At 33.8% G+C, this 19342-nt stretch overlaps 1 protein-coding gene across 11 annotated transcripts in view; it reads right to left on the minus strand.

The window, feature by feature from the left end:
• Nucleotides 1-19342, minus strand: part of MPDZ (multiple PDZ domain crumbs cell polarity complex component) — a 157972-nt gene that overhangs the window by 92191 nt on the left and 46439 nt on the right. For 8 of the 11 annotated variants that reach the window (XM_036926642.2, XM_036926643.2, XM_036926637.2 and 5 more), the window contains 10 exons: nucleotides 17535-17744; nucleotides 16956-17095; nucleotides 16033-16246; nucleotides 15199-15342; nucleotides 13428-13637; nucleotides 10046-10160; nucleotides 9620-9708; nucleotides 5540-5723; nucleotides 4687-4758; nucleotides 1152-1261 (listed from right to left, as the gene is read on the minus strand). In XM_036926642.2, the coding sequence (XP_036782537.2) occupies nucleotides 1152-1261; nucleotides 4687-4758; nucleotides 5540-5723; nucleotides 9620-9708; nucleotides 10046-10160; nucleotides 13428-13637; nucleotides 15199-15342; nucleotides 16033-16246; nucleotides 16956-17095; nucleotides 17535-17744 (1488 nt within the window). The remainder of the gene's footprint in view (nucleotides 1-1151; nucleotides 1262-4686; nucleotides 4759-5539; nucleotides 5724-9619; nucleotides 9709-10045; nucleotides 10161-13427; nucleotides 13638-15198; nucleotides 15343-16032; nucleotides 16247-16955; nucleotides 17096-17534; nucleotides 17745-19342) is intronic. The other 3 variants (XM_036926638.2, XM_036926647.2, XM_036926641.2) reach the window with 1 other exon arrangement.

A 19342-nucleotide genomic window follows, 5' to 3' on the forward strand; every position in this document is an offset into this window, starting at 1 on the left:
GCTTAGTCCTTTCTAACTTACAGCACTCTTCCCCCCCCTTGACAGATTACTGGCAGTACCACCAAGAGACAATGTACAGAGAGGGCAGTTAAAAGTTCACAGTCTCAGGTCTGAACTCTGCAACAAAGTGGCTTGTCAAAAGGTTCCCTCACTACTCACCCTCACTACTCAAATACCACCTGAAGAAATGGTCTCAGTTTTGCATGCCAGCCACATTAACCCTACCCATAGAATGAATCCCCCAACTTTCTTTTCATGTTAAATTAACTGCAGTTAAGCTGGACCTTACTGTATTCTTTAACTAGATTTAAAATGGTAGTGACAGCTGTGCTTACTCACTTCTTATTTGACTGTTAATCATCTTGAGTATTAAAAAAAAATCATTGTCAGGGTTAAATGAAACACTAAGGATACTGCTTGGCATAAAGTGTTCAATAAATTCTAGCTATGATTGTTATATGACATCTGTTGTCTTTTATCTCCTCTAATCTTGAGGTATTTAAGAACTTTAAGCAAAATGCAAAATTCTACCTAAGCTAGTATTTTTTGCTTTTGAAATTCCTGAAATTCGCCAGTATGCATCTAAAGATTGATAATTTGTGTCACCTTTGTTAAATCTTTTAGGATAGCAGATCACAATTCCTATGCTAGGTATGCAAACTGTTAATAACGCATTCACTATGGCACAAGTGACATAAAGAAAGCATGCAGAATTAAACCTTTTAAGGAAAGTAAATACATGAGAGAGCAAATTATTTTAGTTTTGTATATGTCAGTGATGATTTTTGTTTCATCTTTTAAGTAAATTATGTCATTCTATTCTGATTCTTTCTATAAATCTCAGATTTAAGAAGCAGAAAGGCCCTTCCCTGTGTCTATATAATATATACTACTACCAGAAATATTAAAATATTGATGAATTATGAGTCTAAAACTTCATTCCGTATGTTTCAGCTCCTTAGTTACTACCCAACTTTCCTCAACCTGAATTTTCTAATACCTGAATTAGCACATTTAGGTCTTTAAAAAAAAGTTCTGGGCATCTGCCACTTCTCTAGGACTCTTTATGATGCTCATCTTTATTAATGTCATGAACTTCCTGCTCAAATACAGTTGCAAGTTAGGAAGTTAGGGAGGGTAAACTAACCTACCACTATTTCATAATTAATTCCCATGATCCTTTGCCACTTTGTCAGCAGGACAGCTTCCTGTTGTTGTGTATCTTCTACTTCTTTTGTTTCACTTGACAGTAATGGATACCCTGAAATAGTCAACACAATGAAATTAAGTGAAAAACTAAAAAAATCTCCATATCTTAACATTCTGTACCAGGGACCCCGTGACCATGACCTGTGTCTGTTACACCAAGCTTGACTCTTCACCCAGTGTATGAGTTACTCTTATTTCTCTGCATTGTTTTTATTGAGTCATAACTGATATATAATATCTTATTATTTAGGTGTACATCATGGTGATTCAATATTTTTATACAAAATGATCTCCGCAATAACTCTAGTTATCATCTGTCACCAAAGTTATCACAGTATTATTGACTATATCCCCCACGCTATACATTATATCCCAATGACTTACTTACTTCCTAAGTGGGCATTTGCATCTCTTAATCTCCTTTGCCTGTCTCACCCTTCCCAACTCTCCCCCACTCTGGTAATTAACAGTTCATCTCCTGTATCTTATGAGTCTGTTTCTGTTTTGTTTCATGTTTTTCAGATTCCACATATGAGTGAAATTATATGGCACTTGTCTTTCTCTGACTTATTGCCTTAGCATAATACCCTCTAGGTACATGCATGTTGTCACAAGGCAAGATTTCATTCTTTTTTTTTTTTACAGCTGAGTAATATTCCATTGTGTGTGTGTGTGTGCGCGCACGCGCACGCGCACCTTCTTTATCCATTCATTTCTTAGTGGACACTTAAGTTGATTCCTTATCTTGGCTACTGTAAAGAATGCTGCAATAAATACAGGTATGCATATATCTCCTTGAATTGGTGTTCTTTTTTCTTTGGATAAATACCCAGAAGTGAAATTGCTGGACTGTATGGTAGTTCTATTTTTGTTTTTTGAATCTCCTTACTGTTTTCCATAGTGGCTGCACCAATTTACATTCCCATCATGAGTATACAATGGTTCCCTTTTCTCCACATCCTTATTACAACACTTGTTATTTTTTGTTGTTTTGATAATAGACAATCTGACAGGTCTATATATTTTAATAATTTAGAACCCTAACATCGGCATATTCTAGTGCTATTCTCTCTTAAAACACCTCTTTTAATTATTAACTGTATTTCCACTGAAGTAGCCATATATTATCAACGTTTATTTAAAAGAATGAAGAATCCAAGTTACTTGGACTCAAGTTACTTGCTCCTCTGGTGACTCTACAGTAATAAGCCATGCTGCCTTTTGTTAGTTTATCTCTCTTATTTTTCATTTGGTTCTTCAGAGTAAAGAAGGACCATGCTATACCTTAGCAAAACCAGACAAATTAGCAAACAATATCTGCAATTCCAGGTACAATGAGAAAATATAAATAAAAAATAAGAAACAATTAAAAACTGAGAATGTGAATTTAAATAAACCCTCATAATTGGAATTGCATCAATTGGAAAAAAACAATGAAAAAAATTAAGAAAATCACTAAACAATTATGTAAACAATATTAAATTAAAATGCTTAGCTAAAATAAGAAACCAATTGAGAAGAATTTTCTAGTCATAGGCAGATTTCCATATTTTATCATAGTTTTTACTCTTAAAGGTTGTCTTAAGAAAAATCTCTACAAGCCAATAATAAAATTCAATATCTCTTTAAGCATTCAAATTTCAAATTTAAATAGGGTTCCAAAATTCAGATTTCTCATTAGCTGCCTTGATAGTGGTTTTAATGAGCTTTCACTGCAGGCCTATTGTGCAGATTTGTAATGCCTTAAATTAATAAAAAGATTGTTTTCTCCTTGAGAAACTAGTAACAATAAACTATAATTTTAAAAAAAAAATTTGGAGACTAGCTCTCCAAAACGAGTGTTTTGCTTTTAAAATTAAATACAGTCCAGAGGAGAATAACTATGCAGGGTGAACATACATTATAGGGAACCTTTCAACCTGATGAGGGTTAGAAAGAGGAGAGTCAGTTCAGAGTCCTACGTTCCTCCCTTCCTGAAACCTTTCACTGATTCTGTTGTGTTTACACAGGTGGGCAGTGATTAGAGAAGAGTGGGATCTTGAATGAAGAAAACGGAGATCTGTAAATGCTGATAAAAGCAGCCTAAGATTTGTGTTCATATATAACAAACATAAAGTCACACAACTCTCAATTTTCCCTCTTTCCTAACTGCTCCAAGACCAGATTCCAGGCATATTTTTAAATCATGTAGTCTAGTCTTCTGGTCTTATGAGAATGACTAATCAAGGTTCATACAGTAAATCAATTATCTAAGAACTGCCAATGACACTCATTCCCTGCCTGACGACTAGCACTAGGGTAGGAACATTACAGATGTTTAGAAGTTTTTCCTCAGTTTATTTTGTTTAAAAAATAATTTGAGACTCCTGATTCTAAGTCTAGAGCCTCTCCCACCTCTGTTTCCCCACACACATACACACATTCACCAAAGCAAAATAAATGGTCTGAGCCCTCAGGACAATCCTCATTTACTATCTTAAGTTTCATGCTTTGAAACATTTTTATCCTTTCCTACTACACTTGATATTCACTTTAGCTTAAATAATTTATTCACCTATTAGTATAAAAATGGCAGAGTATGATTAACATCTGTGAATCCTACACGTCTGATTTCTGGGATATCACTGCAAACACAAATATTCCTTTAAAATAACAAAAGTAAACACAAATTTTCAGCAGAAAAAAACTTAAAAACAAAGTAATAGATATTTTAAAGAACTATAAAGCTTCAGTATAATGATTTAGAGAAGGGCAGAATTCTCATGAAGGGAGATCAGTCCTGCATTTGTTCTGTGGATTTAAGTTACCAAAGTACCTAAAGCAATCAAACAGGTAAGGGAGGCACATAGCATCCAGCCTAAACAGACTGTAGTAACATTCTGGCATAAGTATTTATTAAAACAGTGCTGCTCTAAAATTTTTTTAAATAGCTTGATGGATCCCAGGTTTAAAATGCAAGAAACCTCAGAAAGGGTTAATAATTTCCCTATACATTTACCTTCCAAACCAACTTTCCAATATTAAAATTTAGAACTTTTGAGAAGTTGAGAAGAAAAAGCTTTCCAAAATTGAAAAGTTTTATTCCCAAGAGCTTATTCTTTAAAGATTTTGTGTTTATTTTAATAATACTTTATAATTTTATTATTGCTCACTCAATATAGATTAGCTGTAGAGAAATAAAGGGATTGAAATAAAAGCAGGTATGTAACATACATAAAGGGTTCTGGTTAAAAAAATGTAAAAGAAAGAAAAGACTGGTTCAGCAAGAAAATATGCCAGCCATAAATGAACTATTTTAATGTACTAAAGCAATTAATCACATCTCTAAAAAAGGATTTACAAGCATCTCTTTTCTGAAAGATTTTTCATTTTTAGTAATTTACAATATACCATAAAGGCTTAATCACATTTATAAAAGTAATTTATCTTTTTAAAAATATAATGAAGAACACAATACCCTGGGCTCCAGGTATTTACCTTCTTCTTCAATTGGTAATACGCTGGTGTTTCTCCTCAGAGATAAACAATCTTCATCTTTCTCATAATTTTCTTAAAAATAAGAATATTTTAGTAGTTGTATCTGCAATATAGTTAAGCACTTGAATTTTTCAAATACCACTGTATATATCTGAATCCCTAGATGAGAGTTTGTTTTTTGTATTAAACTGTTCAAAAACCCCGTGTACTTAACAGACATTAATGGGATTAATGGAACAAAGAAGTAATTAAACGATATGCCTCCTTGTTTCCTAGTAATGCAATAAGTAGTGTATGGCATAAATACCACAATAGTCAAAAGTCTGAGGAATTAAAAAGTATTTTCTGACTTTTATCAATAAATCCTTACATCAGTGAGCTACATCATGATTTCAGTAATTTTCAAGGATTATTCATGTACAAACAGCTTATGAATGACATTTCAAAATGTGACATTAAAGTTGATTCCTTCAAGGAAAGGCTGGGCACTCAGAAACATGATTGGGCTCATATATGTAATCCAGGTAGATAAGGTTCCCCCTAGAAAGAAAACATGGTGATGACATCCAAAAGAAAGGAGTGCTAGAAAGGTAAATACTGCATGTTTCCAACTTCGAAATAGTGACCAAATAAACAGGACAGAAAAGAAATTTGCTTTATTCAGATGCTCATCCCATAGTTAATAAGACATGTCGCTGGTTCCAGGTAATCCCAAATTTATTAAATTTCCTTTTTACTTGGTTTTGAATGAAGAGTTATGACCAAAACCATTTTTTAAGATAATTTCAGAATTAGAAAAAAATCAAAATGATGTAAGGGGGTCTAACTGAAAAGCAGACTAATCTGGCATTACCTTTGTTTACACTGGCATTAACAGGAGACAAAGCCGTGTCTTTTGTGATGTCCTCCCTTCCTGTGAGCTCAGCTTCCTGCTTCGTTTCTCTCCTCATTAGCGTCAGATGCACAGTTTGTCCTGTATGTCGCAATACCTCTACTGCTTGTTGATTGGTAAAACCCTGAAGGTTTGTGCCATCTACCTGTGATAAGGACAAGATGGGTTAAAAAATAAATGGGTATTTGTGTTACCATTCACCAAATGCATACTTGCTTCTTGTTAGTGTGAAAAGAACGGGAAATGAGTATTACCCTAATTGGAGAATGGGTGAACACATTTTGAGGGCCAGTACTAGCTTAGATGCACTAGAACCACTTAGGAGTGTTTTGTTCATTTAACATAGATTGTGGGAACTCACATCTAGAAATTATGAGCAAATAGTTCCAGGTGGGGCCCAGTCTTCTGCACCTTTTATAATCTTTTATATGCCTCGAGTGATCAGGTGATCCTAATGATGCACAGTCAAGTTTGAAAACCAGGATTAGGCAGCATATAAGGGTATAGATAGCAATCCATAGTGCTGGTCACTGAGAGTTCTGACATACTCTAAAACTTATCTTTGCTGGCTTTAAAAAAAGATAGACAATGAAATGGTCTCATTTTCATTTCTTTACTTCTTTAAAAACTGATGTGATATTCCCTTTTTCCGAGGTGATAGAGACAAAACCTTTGTGGATAACCATGTGATCTTTCTAAAACACAGACATGATAACACCCCAACCCTGCATTCCATAGAACACTCCTTAGAACAATGCTCCAAAATCTCAACATGGCTTAGAATGGACTGTGTCAGCTCTTACCTCCTGTTACCAACCTCATCCTGTGTGATGCTATTTATTATTCTGTTCTCTAGCCCCAGAGGGCTCACTTCCATTCCTCTGACCTGTAGTACTCTTTTCAGCTATGAGGTCTTTGTAAGTTCCATTCCATCAGTCTAGACTCTCTGGACAGCCCACGCTCTTTCTCATCTGTTCACTTAGAAAATATCTGTAAGTGCTGTAGATGTCAGTTACTGTCACTTAAGCTATCTTGATGTTCCTGACTATCGTCAATGTCCCTTTTATCCTTCACCACACTTACCAGAATTTCAATTTTATATTTTCTATCATTATTTGGCTTATGACTGCATGCTATAAGAGAACAGGCTCTGTGTGCCACCAAAACACAGTGATGTGTGCATAGTATTCAGCCCAAGTGGGAATACAGAGTCACTGGCTTACATTTTAAAGATTTATTTGTAAAGCAAATTACTTTTTGGAACAAATAAATGCAGATTAGAACACCCTACTTTTAAAAATCACATTGAAAACGGTATGGAAAAGTAGAACAATAAACTGAATACTGAAATTCAGTCACTAACATACCCTTTGACAAATGGCTGTGAAGTGTCATGCTTTTCTAAGTGCAGTACTGGCCATATTAGGCACTCAAATATTACTGAATGAGAACTACAATCTGACCTAGATCAGTGTCCAAGATGAAGGACGCTTACTGCAGAGGTTTCTGGAAAAATATAATAAAACTTCTAATTAAACATTTTAAAGTCTCACTTGTTTTATATACACACATTTAATGTATATACTAATGATATATATATATATACATACACACACACACACACACACACACACACACATACATAAAACAATATATACCATATATGAATATATAGAGAGGAGAAAAGAGGGTGAAAGGAATAGCTAATTTTTTTTGTTTACAATAGTTTGGGGATATTCAAGAAAAAGTCTGGAGACCTCTGATCTAGATGACAATCTTATACTTGCAAATTACTTAAATCTTTTACGGTACTTTTGATTAGATGGCAACTTGAACATAATTGTCTAACTCTCTTCCCTTTACTCCTATTTCCACCCTGTTGATTCCCTTTTGTAAACACTAATAAAAATATAACAGAAAATACTGCAACAAAACTGGAAACCATGGAAGAACAAAAGTCCTTATAACAGTAACTAGGATGAACTTCTAATAAGAATGGCCTGGTCATGACCAGATTGAAGGCAGGGCAGCTGAATCTACCTATGTGAGGGAATTGCTTGCCCATCTATGAGAAGGAATGCCAGTAAAATCCAACAGTGGCCTCTCATTGAAAGGAGGCAGTCAGATGGAATTGTGGATCCTAATAAGTGATTCCAAAAAATAGACCAAGTGCTACTGGCCACACCAAGCTGCATGCAGCAGCTCAAAATTTACTTCCATGGAATGAAATCACACTCTGTATACACACGCGTAGACACAACCCCAACTAGCTCCTGGCTACATAACAAACACAGGAAACAATCTCTTAGTACACAGGGGCAAAATTCCCAAGGGTGATGCTCCAGCACTGGTTTCCTCTCTATTCTGTTAATCTGCAAGTGAATTACTCAAATAATTAAACTGTACTTATGTGCCAAGTATTATACCAGATATTTTAAATAAATTATTCAGTTTGTTTTCCTAAAACCACAAAAGGGAAGTTTCCTCATCCTAATTTTGTATGTGAAAAAACTTACTAAAAGGTTAAATACAGTTACATAATCCAGCAGTTCCGCTTCTAAGTATATACCCAAGAGAAATGAAAACATACATCCACACAAATTTGCAAATGAATATACAACCCAAATGTCCATCAGCTAGTGAATGGGTAAATAAAATGTGGCATAGCCATACAACTGAGTATTATTTAGCTATAAAAAGAAATGAAGAATTGATACATGCTACAACATGGATGAACCTTGAAATGCCAAATGAAAGAAGCCAATTACAAAAGACCACATACAGTATGATGCCATTTACATGAAACATCCAGAATAGGCAAATCTATAAAGACAATAAGTAGACTGGTGATTGTCTAGGGCTGGGAGGATGGGGGAGTTAGCAAGTGACTGCTACTGGGTATGAGGTTTCCTTTTAGGGTAATGAAGATGTTCTAAACTTGATAACAGATGCACAACTGTGAATATAAATGGGCAAATCATGTTATGTGAATTAAATTTCAATGAAATTGCTCTTTAAAAAGCTTTTGAATGATTAAAATACATAGCTTAGGGAAAAAAAGAGTAGATAAGCTATGTTTTCAATTTTTAATTAACTATCAGATATGGATTAGAGTATTTATTCACTCTCCCCTGCTTTCCTCCAAAATAAAAAATGTTAAGTAGTTATTTTCATTGCACATTAGATGGAGATAACAGTGAGGAAAGTTCATTTCCAGGATATAGCCAACTTAGGTGGCAAGCACAGCTTGGTCTTGATTACAAAAGTTTAGGAAACACTTAAGTAAAAAAGTCAAACAAGTTCATTACTGAACTTCTCAGAGTCTTTGATTTTTCCATGTGTATTGGAAATCAAGAGAACATACCACATGCAGTTTTTCCTAAACTTATCTGACCAGGAAGCTCTTGGTGCAAAGTCTCTTGCATTTGTGTTCTGAGGACTAGTTAGAATAGTTCAGTTTCCACAGAACACTGAATTGAAAGTTGTATTTTTTTTGTGCACTGTCTTAAATAGCCATATGCTCGAAACATACTTATGTTACTAAAATAACAACGATGGGTTTGCTCTAATTAAGGGGGACAGGATCTATCTTATTTTATTCGTGTGTGTTCTTAGAGCTAAGGAGCCCTGGTCACAGAGCTAATAACAACACTGCCATTCTGTGGATGTATAAAAAAAAAAAAAAAAACAGACACATCCCAAATTCAGATTCAAGTACACTAAAGGTTATGACATCTGGTCTTTACCTCCTATGGAATGCCTGCAACTAAAGTGTAAGTATGATATTAATCTAAAAAATACATTACAACCAGAAATCATATATATCAGAAATTACTCAGGCAAGAAATCCCATCTTTAGAATTGAAATCAGTAAATCTTCTATCTAGTGTTCTTAATGAGTAATTATAATGACAGCCTCAAATCACCAAATCAGGCTTAAATTGGTATGGAGCTAACTGTAGATCTCAAAACGAGTAGACTAGGAGAATGCATTTCTCAACCATGAAAATTAACAAAGCTGTTATTAAATGTGTTACTTACAGCTATAATTTGGTCTCCAATTTGGATTCTTCCATCATGTTCAACAGCACTGCTCTTTGTAATGCTCTTTACAAAGATTCCTGAAGGTTCTAAGATTAGAAATAGATTTCTGTTTTTACTATTTAAAAAGCACACTCAAAGAATACCCATCCTCCATTCTCCAATATAAAATCCTAATTTTGAATAAATATAAAGCAACGAGCCACACAAACAAAACCACTAGTAAAATCTTAGCCTAGAGAATAAGACAATAGCTTCATCTGTCTTAAACACAGGATCAGATCACCTACACGAAATTATTCCTAAAGAAGTTTTCAATCAGTTTATCCAACAACCTGAAAATACATAATGTTGATTCAATATTTTCATAAGACAAAGATATTAAAGGCAGTTTCCAAGTTAAAAAAAATTAGTGTTTAAAGCTACCTAATTTTTTATCTCCAATGTAGCCAGCAATGGTAATTCCTAATCCTTGGACATTTTTAGTGAGTTCTACATCAAATGTCTCACTTTCTTCACTTTTCTGAGTAGAAGCATCAACCTAAAATAAAATACAGAGCAATAAAATGTAAACAAGATAAGCTCAAAAAGCAACAACCTTTATTTAAAAATAATATGATCTAATTAGGTATCAGAGAACTCTGCTAGGAAATTAGAGATAACTCCTTCAGTCTTGACAACATGGATTGAGCACTGTATTTTTATTCAAAAACAATGTCAGAGTGAAGCTGAATGCCCCTTATAAAAGATACATTTTTGTTTGTGTATACAAAATTTTAAAAAGCAGTTTCTTCGATTCTATTTTCAGAGATGACTCATCTTCATTTTTGAAGGAGTCAGAAATGTAATACAGTTGAGAGAACTCGTTTTGAATTCAGACTGGCAAGTTCAAAGTTAACTTTGCCACTGAATTTTTCTAAGCATTGCATTTGAAAAGCATTGCTTATTGTCTATAAGGAATAAAAGTAACAAGTTCTGCTAACATTTATTGAACAGTTTCTATGGTGCAGACACTTGACATGTCTTAATTCATTTACTCCTTAGAACAAGCCAAGTGGTAGGTACAATTCCTGTCAATTTTTCTCTGGGGAAAACTAAGGAACATAATAAACTTTTCCAGGGAAAACAGTGAGCAATCTAGCAGAGACAGAATTCAAATGCAGATAGGCTGGTGGCAAAGGCTCTGCTCTTTAATGCTACATAGTATGTAAAATCTCAAGTAGAATGTAAAGGGCACAGTGCCCACTCAGGACATGTTATTACTATGTTGATAGCTGATTTTAAAACCATGAATATGAGTTAATCTATTCTCTAGATATATTATTAACGAGCTGATGATTTTTTTTTCAGAGGGCATCTCTCATATTTATTGATCAAATGGTTGTTAACAACAATAAAATTCTGTATAGGGGAGTCAATGCTCAATGCACAATCATTAATCCACCCCAAGCCTAATTCTCGTCAGTCTCCAATCTTCTGAAGCATAACGAACAAGTTCTTACATGGTGAACAAATTCTTACATAGTGAATAAGTTCTTACATGGTGAACAGTACAAGGGCAGTCATCACAGAAACTTTCGGTTTTGATCACACATTATGAACTATAAACAATCAGGTCAAATATGAATATTCGTTTGATTTTTATACTTGATTTATATGTGAATCCCACATTTCTCCCTTATTATTATTATTATTATTATTATTTTAATAAAATGCTAAGTGGTAGGTAGATGCAAGATAAAGGTAGAAAACATAGTTTAGTGTTGTAAGAGAGCACATGTAGATGATCAGGTGTGTGCCTGTAGACTAAGTGTTAATCCAAGCTAGACAAGGGCAATAAAACATCCACGGATGCAGAAGATTTCTCTCAAAGCAGGGGGGGTGAGGTTCTAAGCCTCAACTCTGTTGATCCCCAATTTCTCACCTGATGGCCCCCCTGCGACTGTGCCTGTCTTAGGTTGTTCCTCCCTTGAGGAATCTTACCCGTCTCTGGCTGAGCTGATGATTATTTTGAAAAACAGTGAAATGTACCAAAGAGTTATTTAAAATTGTCCCTGTATTTATTTTGTAAATGAGACTTTAATATAAAAAGCTATTTATAAGGAAAATATGCAGTTCTGTATTGATTTCCTTCATTCCTGAAATAAAAGGTGAGAGCAGGTCACTCTAACATACAGAACTGTTAATAATTACATACTGGAATAAGAGCAAGGTTCCCTGAATTAAATATTAGTGGACTAGTGCAATAAGTTATCAGAAAGCTAGGGGCATTATGTATTTGTGTAGTGTCAGCAGGAAAATCACAACAGAATGAAGACTATGGATTTGAATGGACACAAAGGTTGGGGCTGCCTGGTAATTTGTTTTTCTTTAATTTTCTTTAAGCAAACTCTGTATTTCACTGACAGTTCACCTAAATGAGATAGAATTTTATAGTAAAGTTTGATTTATTTTTTTCATTGCACATAATTATCTGTGCAAACTTAGCAAAAGTTTAAATTTTAGATAATTACAAGAAAATGACAGGATGAAATCTGCTTCAATTGAAACAAATGTGTTTTCTATTTTTAATAAGACTTATGCGAGTGCTATTTTAGAGGGTGGCAATTTGACTATCGAATGGTTTTAAAAGGGGCACAAGCTTCAGAAATGATGATATGCACAGAATAGATATTTTTCTAAGCTTTCAATTACATCAAGTGATTTTCGGTATTGCATTCATTTATATATTGCTGAATAAAATATTTTGTTTACCACAAAAGAATGTGATTTAAATGCTTCATAAACAAGCTTTCTTTCTTTACTTCTTTTTGCAGAAAATAGCAACCAAACTCAAGCCTAGAAACAACAGAATCATGGAAATTTCAAGTGTTCTAATAAAGTTTTAAAGTGCTTGTGGAGGAGGCGATATTAAAAAAAGAAGTTGTAGCAACAAGTTAGAAAAAAACCTTAATAGAAAAAAATAATTTAGATGTTTTTAGATCGATTAGAAAGGAATGCAGGACTTGCATTTGCTATAAAGCTTATCTAGAAATTGGGTGTAATTATCTTCTTAAATATTTGAAAGTCTGGATAAAATTATTTTGTTGATATTTTATTCATTATAGTCTTGTGACCTGAACTATCTGAGAGAGCCATCTATTTCAATAATTTTAAAAATTTCTAGCTTTTCTCATATCAAGTTAAGAAAAAAAGATGGAATGTTACGTTTATGAATAAAAGCTTTAGTTACAACTTCACAAGCATAACTTCTGTTGAAAAACTTATATAACTGGGTCAAAAATAGTGACTTCGCATTATAAACCTAGTAATAATTCATGACATCCCTTAAAACAGTAATATTGAAAGGTTTCAATGAACTTTATTTTCCCCAACTAAGACTGCCCTCACTCCAACCTCCTGCAAAAGGACACTAAAAAAAAAATAGCTGTTTTGAAAGGGAATGATTGGGAATCATGGCCCACCTTAACAGCTGATCTCTTAATTAAGGAACAGAGAGAATTAAACAATTTAGGAATAGTAGCAAATAACTTTAAAATTTTATCCATTCTATAAAACATTATCCTCATAAATGTGCTGCTTGGAGAAAAATATAAAATAGTAACCTAGAATTTTTGAAGCAACCTATTTTCCATCTGTTAAATATTATTTCTAATTATAAAAATGTTATTAGTGCTGAAACATGTCTACACTTTAATTTTGTTTCATTCTTTAGCAATATAGGAACATTAAAAGATTTAGTTTCTAAATAAACATCACTGTCATCTAAGTGCTATTGTCTATGACTTAAAATTTGTCACCTACTCACCCGCATCTCCGGAGTAGGAGGTGGGGATGAGGAAAGGGTGATGCCCAGAGAGGTAGGTGCAGTTGATTCTTCTATGGCACCTCTTGCAATCATCAATTTAACTCTATTTCCACATTGCCTGAGGACTTGTGCTACTTGCTCACTGCTCATTCCTGCTAGATCTGTGTCACCAATCTTTAGAATGTGGTCTCCACTGCATAATCGTCCATGCTAAATAGAAAGATTAATGAATCAGGCTATTATTCAACTTTATCAGAGAAATCCTAAATGAGAGGAAGAGAATAATTTTAAGATGGCAATGATATGAATTACCAATTATGGGTTATTAAATAGGCAGTTGTAATTTTATCTATTGAAGCAACCTAACATCATCCAATGTGATATGTAAGTAATTTAAATTTACAAAAAGTCCTTATATCAAGTTAATATGAGCTTTTCAATTTGATTTCTATCCACTAGATGCAAGAAAATATCAAAACTTTCTGTGAATTTTCTGAGGGAAGAAAAAGAAAATCAAACAAAGATGAAGTATAAGTCACTGTGCAAATACCTATTACTCAAAATGTGATATGAAGCACAATAAAACACCGAGTTAACAGAATTTTCTGCCTTGCTGTTTCAATTAAAAATCCCTAAAGAACTCATTTGCATGTGAATTCCCTGTGAGGTGAAAATTCAGATAGATGAAAGGAAGCAAAAAGCAGTCTTTTCAGCCTCCATACAAGCACTGTCCACTAGAACTTCCTGCAATTTGGAAGTGTTCTGCATTGTCCAATATGGCAGCTACTAGTGACATGTGGATTTAGAGCACTTGAAATGTGGCTAGTCTAACTGAGGAACTGAATTTGTGCTTTTATTTAATTTTAACTAATTTAAATTTGAATTTAAAAAGGGACTTGTGGCAAGTAGCTACAGTATTGGACAGTGCAGTTCTATACTAAAGGTAAAACTTATTTATCACAAGCCAATCAACCAGGGGAATTTCAGATACTGCTAGATGCTGGCTAATATTTAAAAGGTAGAAAATTTGCATACTATTGTGTTACTGTGAATACCTTTACTGATAAAATTGTTAATAAACAGAGCTTTCATCTATGAAAAAGTATTTGATGAAACTGACTTCCTAGTTTAAGTTAAAATACACATGCAAAATCAAACAGCTTTATAAACAAAATATTATAATCAAGGCAAAAGTTATTTACACCAGCAGAACTTGTCAAATTAAAATATAAATCATAACTAGTAACTTTACAAAAAATTTTCTCACATATGTTCCAACAACGTCACATAGCATAAGTGGCAATGCTTTAACAAACTAAGTGATAAAAATAGGCTGTGCATCATATACAAAGATGATCCATCACTATAGGGACAAGTTTTAACATAGTTTTTTCCCTCAATAATAAAGTATACTTTTTTCTACAATATCTTGTGGCTATAAAACAGCTGATGAGGTTTATAAATATTTATGATCATAAAAGAAAGGGTGGCTACTCTACAATGGTTGAAAACTATAACCTGAGCTTTAGTCTGTGGTTCTAATGAATCTAAAGATCATTATCTACAACTGTAACTTAAGATCAATGTCCCCTTTCAAAGGCATTTTTCTCCAGGTCTAAGTAAACACTTTAGGGACAGCCCAGCAAAACAGAAGATTCTAAATGAGCTTCTTTGGCATTATCTAAACCAAAGCTTCTTCCTTCTAACACAAAAGATAAAACCATATAATTCGACAAAACAGCAAAAAAAAAGCCCTGATGAAGTACCTTACCTGATCAGCTACTCCTCCAGGCAGAATGGTTTTTACTATTACACCAATTGCTTTTCCTCCTACAATACCAAATCCCAGACCAGATCCATCATTCACCAATTCAATTGTCTCCACATGCTGCCAGTGAACCTGAAAACAAAGCTCCTATATGAATTTGAAAAAGTTAGGAAAAATGAAAATTTTATTACAGTTGAGATTGGTAGTTGTAGTTGGTATTAAATAATTGAGCTCAGGTACCACAATAAGCCTTAACAATGTCCCTTTTCTTTACTATACTTCTCTTTCCACAGATGTTACTACTATTGATAAAATTATTCTTGAAATTATCAACACACCACTATAGTGATCTCATTAAAGATAGGTACAATTTGCAGGATCCTCCACAGAACTTCAAAAAAAAAAAGATCAAGGAGAAACTGTCAACTATTAAAATTGTCTTCTGCATAATTCTGACTCTCAGATTTCCAAACTAGATGACTTCTAAAAGTCACTGAGAGCTAACTATAAGTGTATAACTCTATAATTTACACAAAAAAAAATCAAGATTGTATCTATCAATAGAGTTAATTTTGTTAAAAGACTAATTTTTTTTTTTTGAGGACTGCTATCAAGTAAAAAAAAGAAAAACTACACAAAGAAAGGTAAAAGTTGGTGTTAGAAGCCAGAAACTTATTGTAACTAAATAACAAATACTCCAGGCTAGGGAGAGAGAAAAGAATAAAAATGGAAAAAGTAAAGAAGTACAAAGAACCTATAGGAACTGGACACCCAGTAGAAAACCAAAAATAACTAGAAAAATATGTTCTATTGCTTTTGAAAGTCTTATGTACTCACCGGATTAGAGTGAGCTGAAATCGTGCTGGCTGCAGATGGAGAACGGGAAACTATGGGGCTGATGAGCTGAGGCAATGAGCCTCTGGCAATAACTAGCTGGACATTATCTTTGGCTTTCTGCAGGATGCTGATAGCCTGCTGATGCGTAATTGTCTGATCAAGTGCCTGTCCATTGATAGCAAGAATCTGATCAGTTTCCCTCAATCTTCCATCTCTGCCAAAATTGAAAAAAGGGTAAAAGATATCTGATTGCTCTCAAGAAAATGACAGCTCTGGTATACATTTTCAGGTTATTTTTAATCCTATTTTCTAATGTCCACAGTTTTTAAGCTTTTTTCTGCAGTTCTACTTTTAAAAATATCTGTTTAGGTACCAGTTGATCCACGCCTATCAGCCCCTCCATTTATAAGCCTTCTTTTCAGTTACCCACTCAACCTATACATTTTATCTTTAATGTTTCTATCATCTACAAATAAAAGCAAATATGGGTATATTTATTTATTGCTCTGAGCATCACAATGAAATATAAGCAATTAATTTAATTACATTTATAAAATATTAGTATTTTAATTAATATTGAATTTTAATTTTATAAAAAATATATTACTGAAATATAGCTCAAATTATCATGGGCTATTCATATACTTTTCTATACAGTAATGTTTAATCAAAAAGGGCCCACTTAATAAAGTGAGAATAATGTCCTACTTGAATTTTTTTCCTTACTAAAAAGAGATTAAGTTATGTCTATATTTAAAAGTTACCCTCCTTTCAAAGGACTGGCTTTTTATCATAACAATGTTAACAAATTACATTCAGTTTTTTTGTTTGTTTTCATTCATTTTTATTTCTCTAAATTTTCCCAAGGTGTTCACCACCTGAATGTGGTATCAAGAACACAGAAGATACCATGGCAGTCTCACCTGTGAGCCACACTGCCCTCTTGGATCTCCTGCACAAATATTCCCAGTTCTCCCCGGTTTTCACTCCTTAATCCCACAACACTAAACCCGAGGCCTCCACAAGATGGTTTGAGTAGCTCAAAAACTTCTACATGACGGCCCTATTCAGGAAACAAAGCAAGAAATAAAATTAAAAGCCAATCACTGCCCTTAACAGTCATCTTATTATTGATATTACTTTGTTTAAAAAACAAGAAGAAATTTAAAAATTATTTTTAAGTTACCTTTTCTCACTCACCACCTACAAAAAGACATCTTAATTATACTGAATAATATTTCTGGAATACAACATATAATATTCAATTTAAAATGTGACAACCAAAAAAGAAAAATGGAATAGGAAAATCTCTAAACATCCAAACTAAAAAAATCTACTTTTTTGATCCAATTTTTCCAGATGTTATGTCTTATAAATTAAGAATATATTTTAATATATAATGTAATATAAATATATACATATTCTTCAAATTATCTAGGACTTAATTACACTCTTAAGATATTGTTCATGCTATTGTAACTAACAGGAAGAAATTTTCCTACCTGGGCCATATTCTTTATTAATTGATCAAATTCTTCATAAACAGACTTCCCATTGGTGTGTAGAGACCCAGATCCTGTAAGTGCTTCTGGATTCCCATTATTTGGGGATAATAAAAATGATTCATTTTGCAGAGGAGAAATTACAGCTGTGCTGAGATGTGGAATGTGGGCATATTCAGCATTTGAAACTGCTGAAGTTGCAGTGTTTACCTAAGAGTAATATGGAGATCATTAACAATTTTAACACTCCATAAACTACTTCATAGAAAACATCCCAAGAGGGATAAGTATGAAGTACATATGAAATTTCAAAATGTTCACACCCTTTGCTCCAGTAACTCTATTTCAAGAAGTTTATTTCAAGGAGAAAAATTAGAAAAATACACAAAGATGTGTGTAAAAGGATATTCAATGCATTGTTTTTTAGATGGGAGAATTTTCAAAAAAAGTTTTCTCTAGTGTCCAACTTTAAGGTACTCATTAAAAAACATACACATACATACATACACTCCTAAGAGAAAAGTGCTAGCTAACAAGCAATGTATATAGTATTATCTAATGTACATTCAAAAACAGATTATATATGTATTTAATACCTGGAAGACTGTACACCAACCAACCAATATAATACTAACTGTTTCCAAGAAATAGCATTCTGGGGGGCCATTCACTTTCTATATAGGTTGACCTTTACAATAATGTACACAGTAAAAAATCTGGCATTTCCCAAAGAGGTCTGGCCTTTGTTCCCAGTTTCTAGGAAGTTATCTACAAATCTTGGAATTTCTCAAATAATAGGGCTGTTTTTCTTATTCATGGTGGGCCCCAAGTCCACATGGTATCAGCCCAAACTCTGAGACCAAGTTAAATCACATGGGTAATCAATCAATCAATTAATCATGCCTGTGAAATGAAACCCAAATAAAACATTGTGCACACTGAGTTCAGGTGAGCTTCCTGGGTTGGTAATACTCCGTGCAAACTGTGACACACGATTCTGGAAAGGGAACATTTCCTGAGGAAATGGAAGCTTTGTATTTGGACTCCTCCCAAACTGTGCTATGCATCTATTCCTTTTTTATTTTTTCCAACCTGTATCCTTTCCCTATAATAGACCATAACCATGGGTATAAGAACTTTCAGTAAATTCTGTAGGTCCTTTTTGTGATTTGGTGAACCTGCTATTTTGGGGAAAGTCCTGAACTTGCAATTGGTTTCAGAAGTCTGAGTGGTCTTATGTGGACTCCGCCATCTAATCTGGTAGTTGGATCTTAACTCTTTGCTGTTGATGTCAAAAGTCTCAGGCAGAGTTGGCAGTCTGGAGGACCGTGCCCTCAAACCACACAGTCTGGCTAACTCCAAGTATAAGGACATATGTAACAATAAAAGATGAACATTTCATTTTGGAAAAATATTCTATAATAATTTGTGTGCCTGTTACAAAAAGCTCCAGGTTAAAAGCTAAATAACTGATAAGTTATGCAGTCAATCCTAATTTATTTCTGCCGGGTATTTCAAATGTAACATTTTATCTACAATTATTTATCAGAAAGATTACATCCATGATGTTTTTGGATCACCAACTGAACTCATCTTCTGTACTCTGTCCCTCACCCACAGGGCTCAGGCTATATTTGTCCCTTTACTGTTCTATAAACTGCCAAGCTGCTCCTCTACCAGCCAAGGACATCCTTCCCCCAAATATCTACGTGCTTACTTCTTCACTTCATTCAGCTGTGCTCAGCATCATCTCAGGGAATCCCTCCCTGATAACTCTGTCCGAGACATTACCCCTCCATTGTGCTCCA

The sequence above is a fragment of the Manis pentadactyla genome, chromosome 3 (genome assembly GCF_030020395.1).
Source record: "Manis pentadactyla isolate mManPen7 chromosome 3, mManPen7.hap1, whole genome shotgun sequence".
NCBI classification, from domain to species: domain Eukaryota; kingdom Metazoa; phylum Chordata; class Mammalia; order Pholidota; family Manidae; genus Manis; species Manis pentadactyla.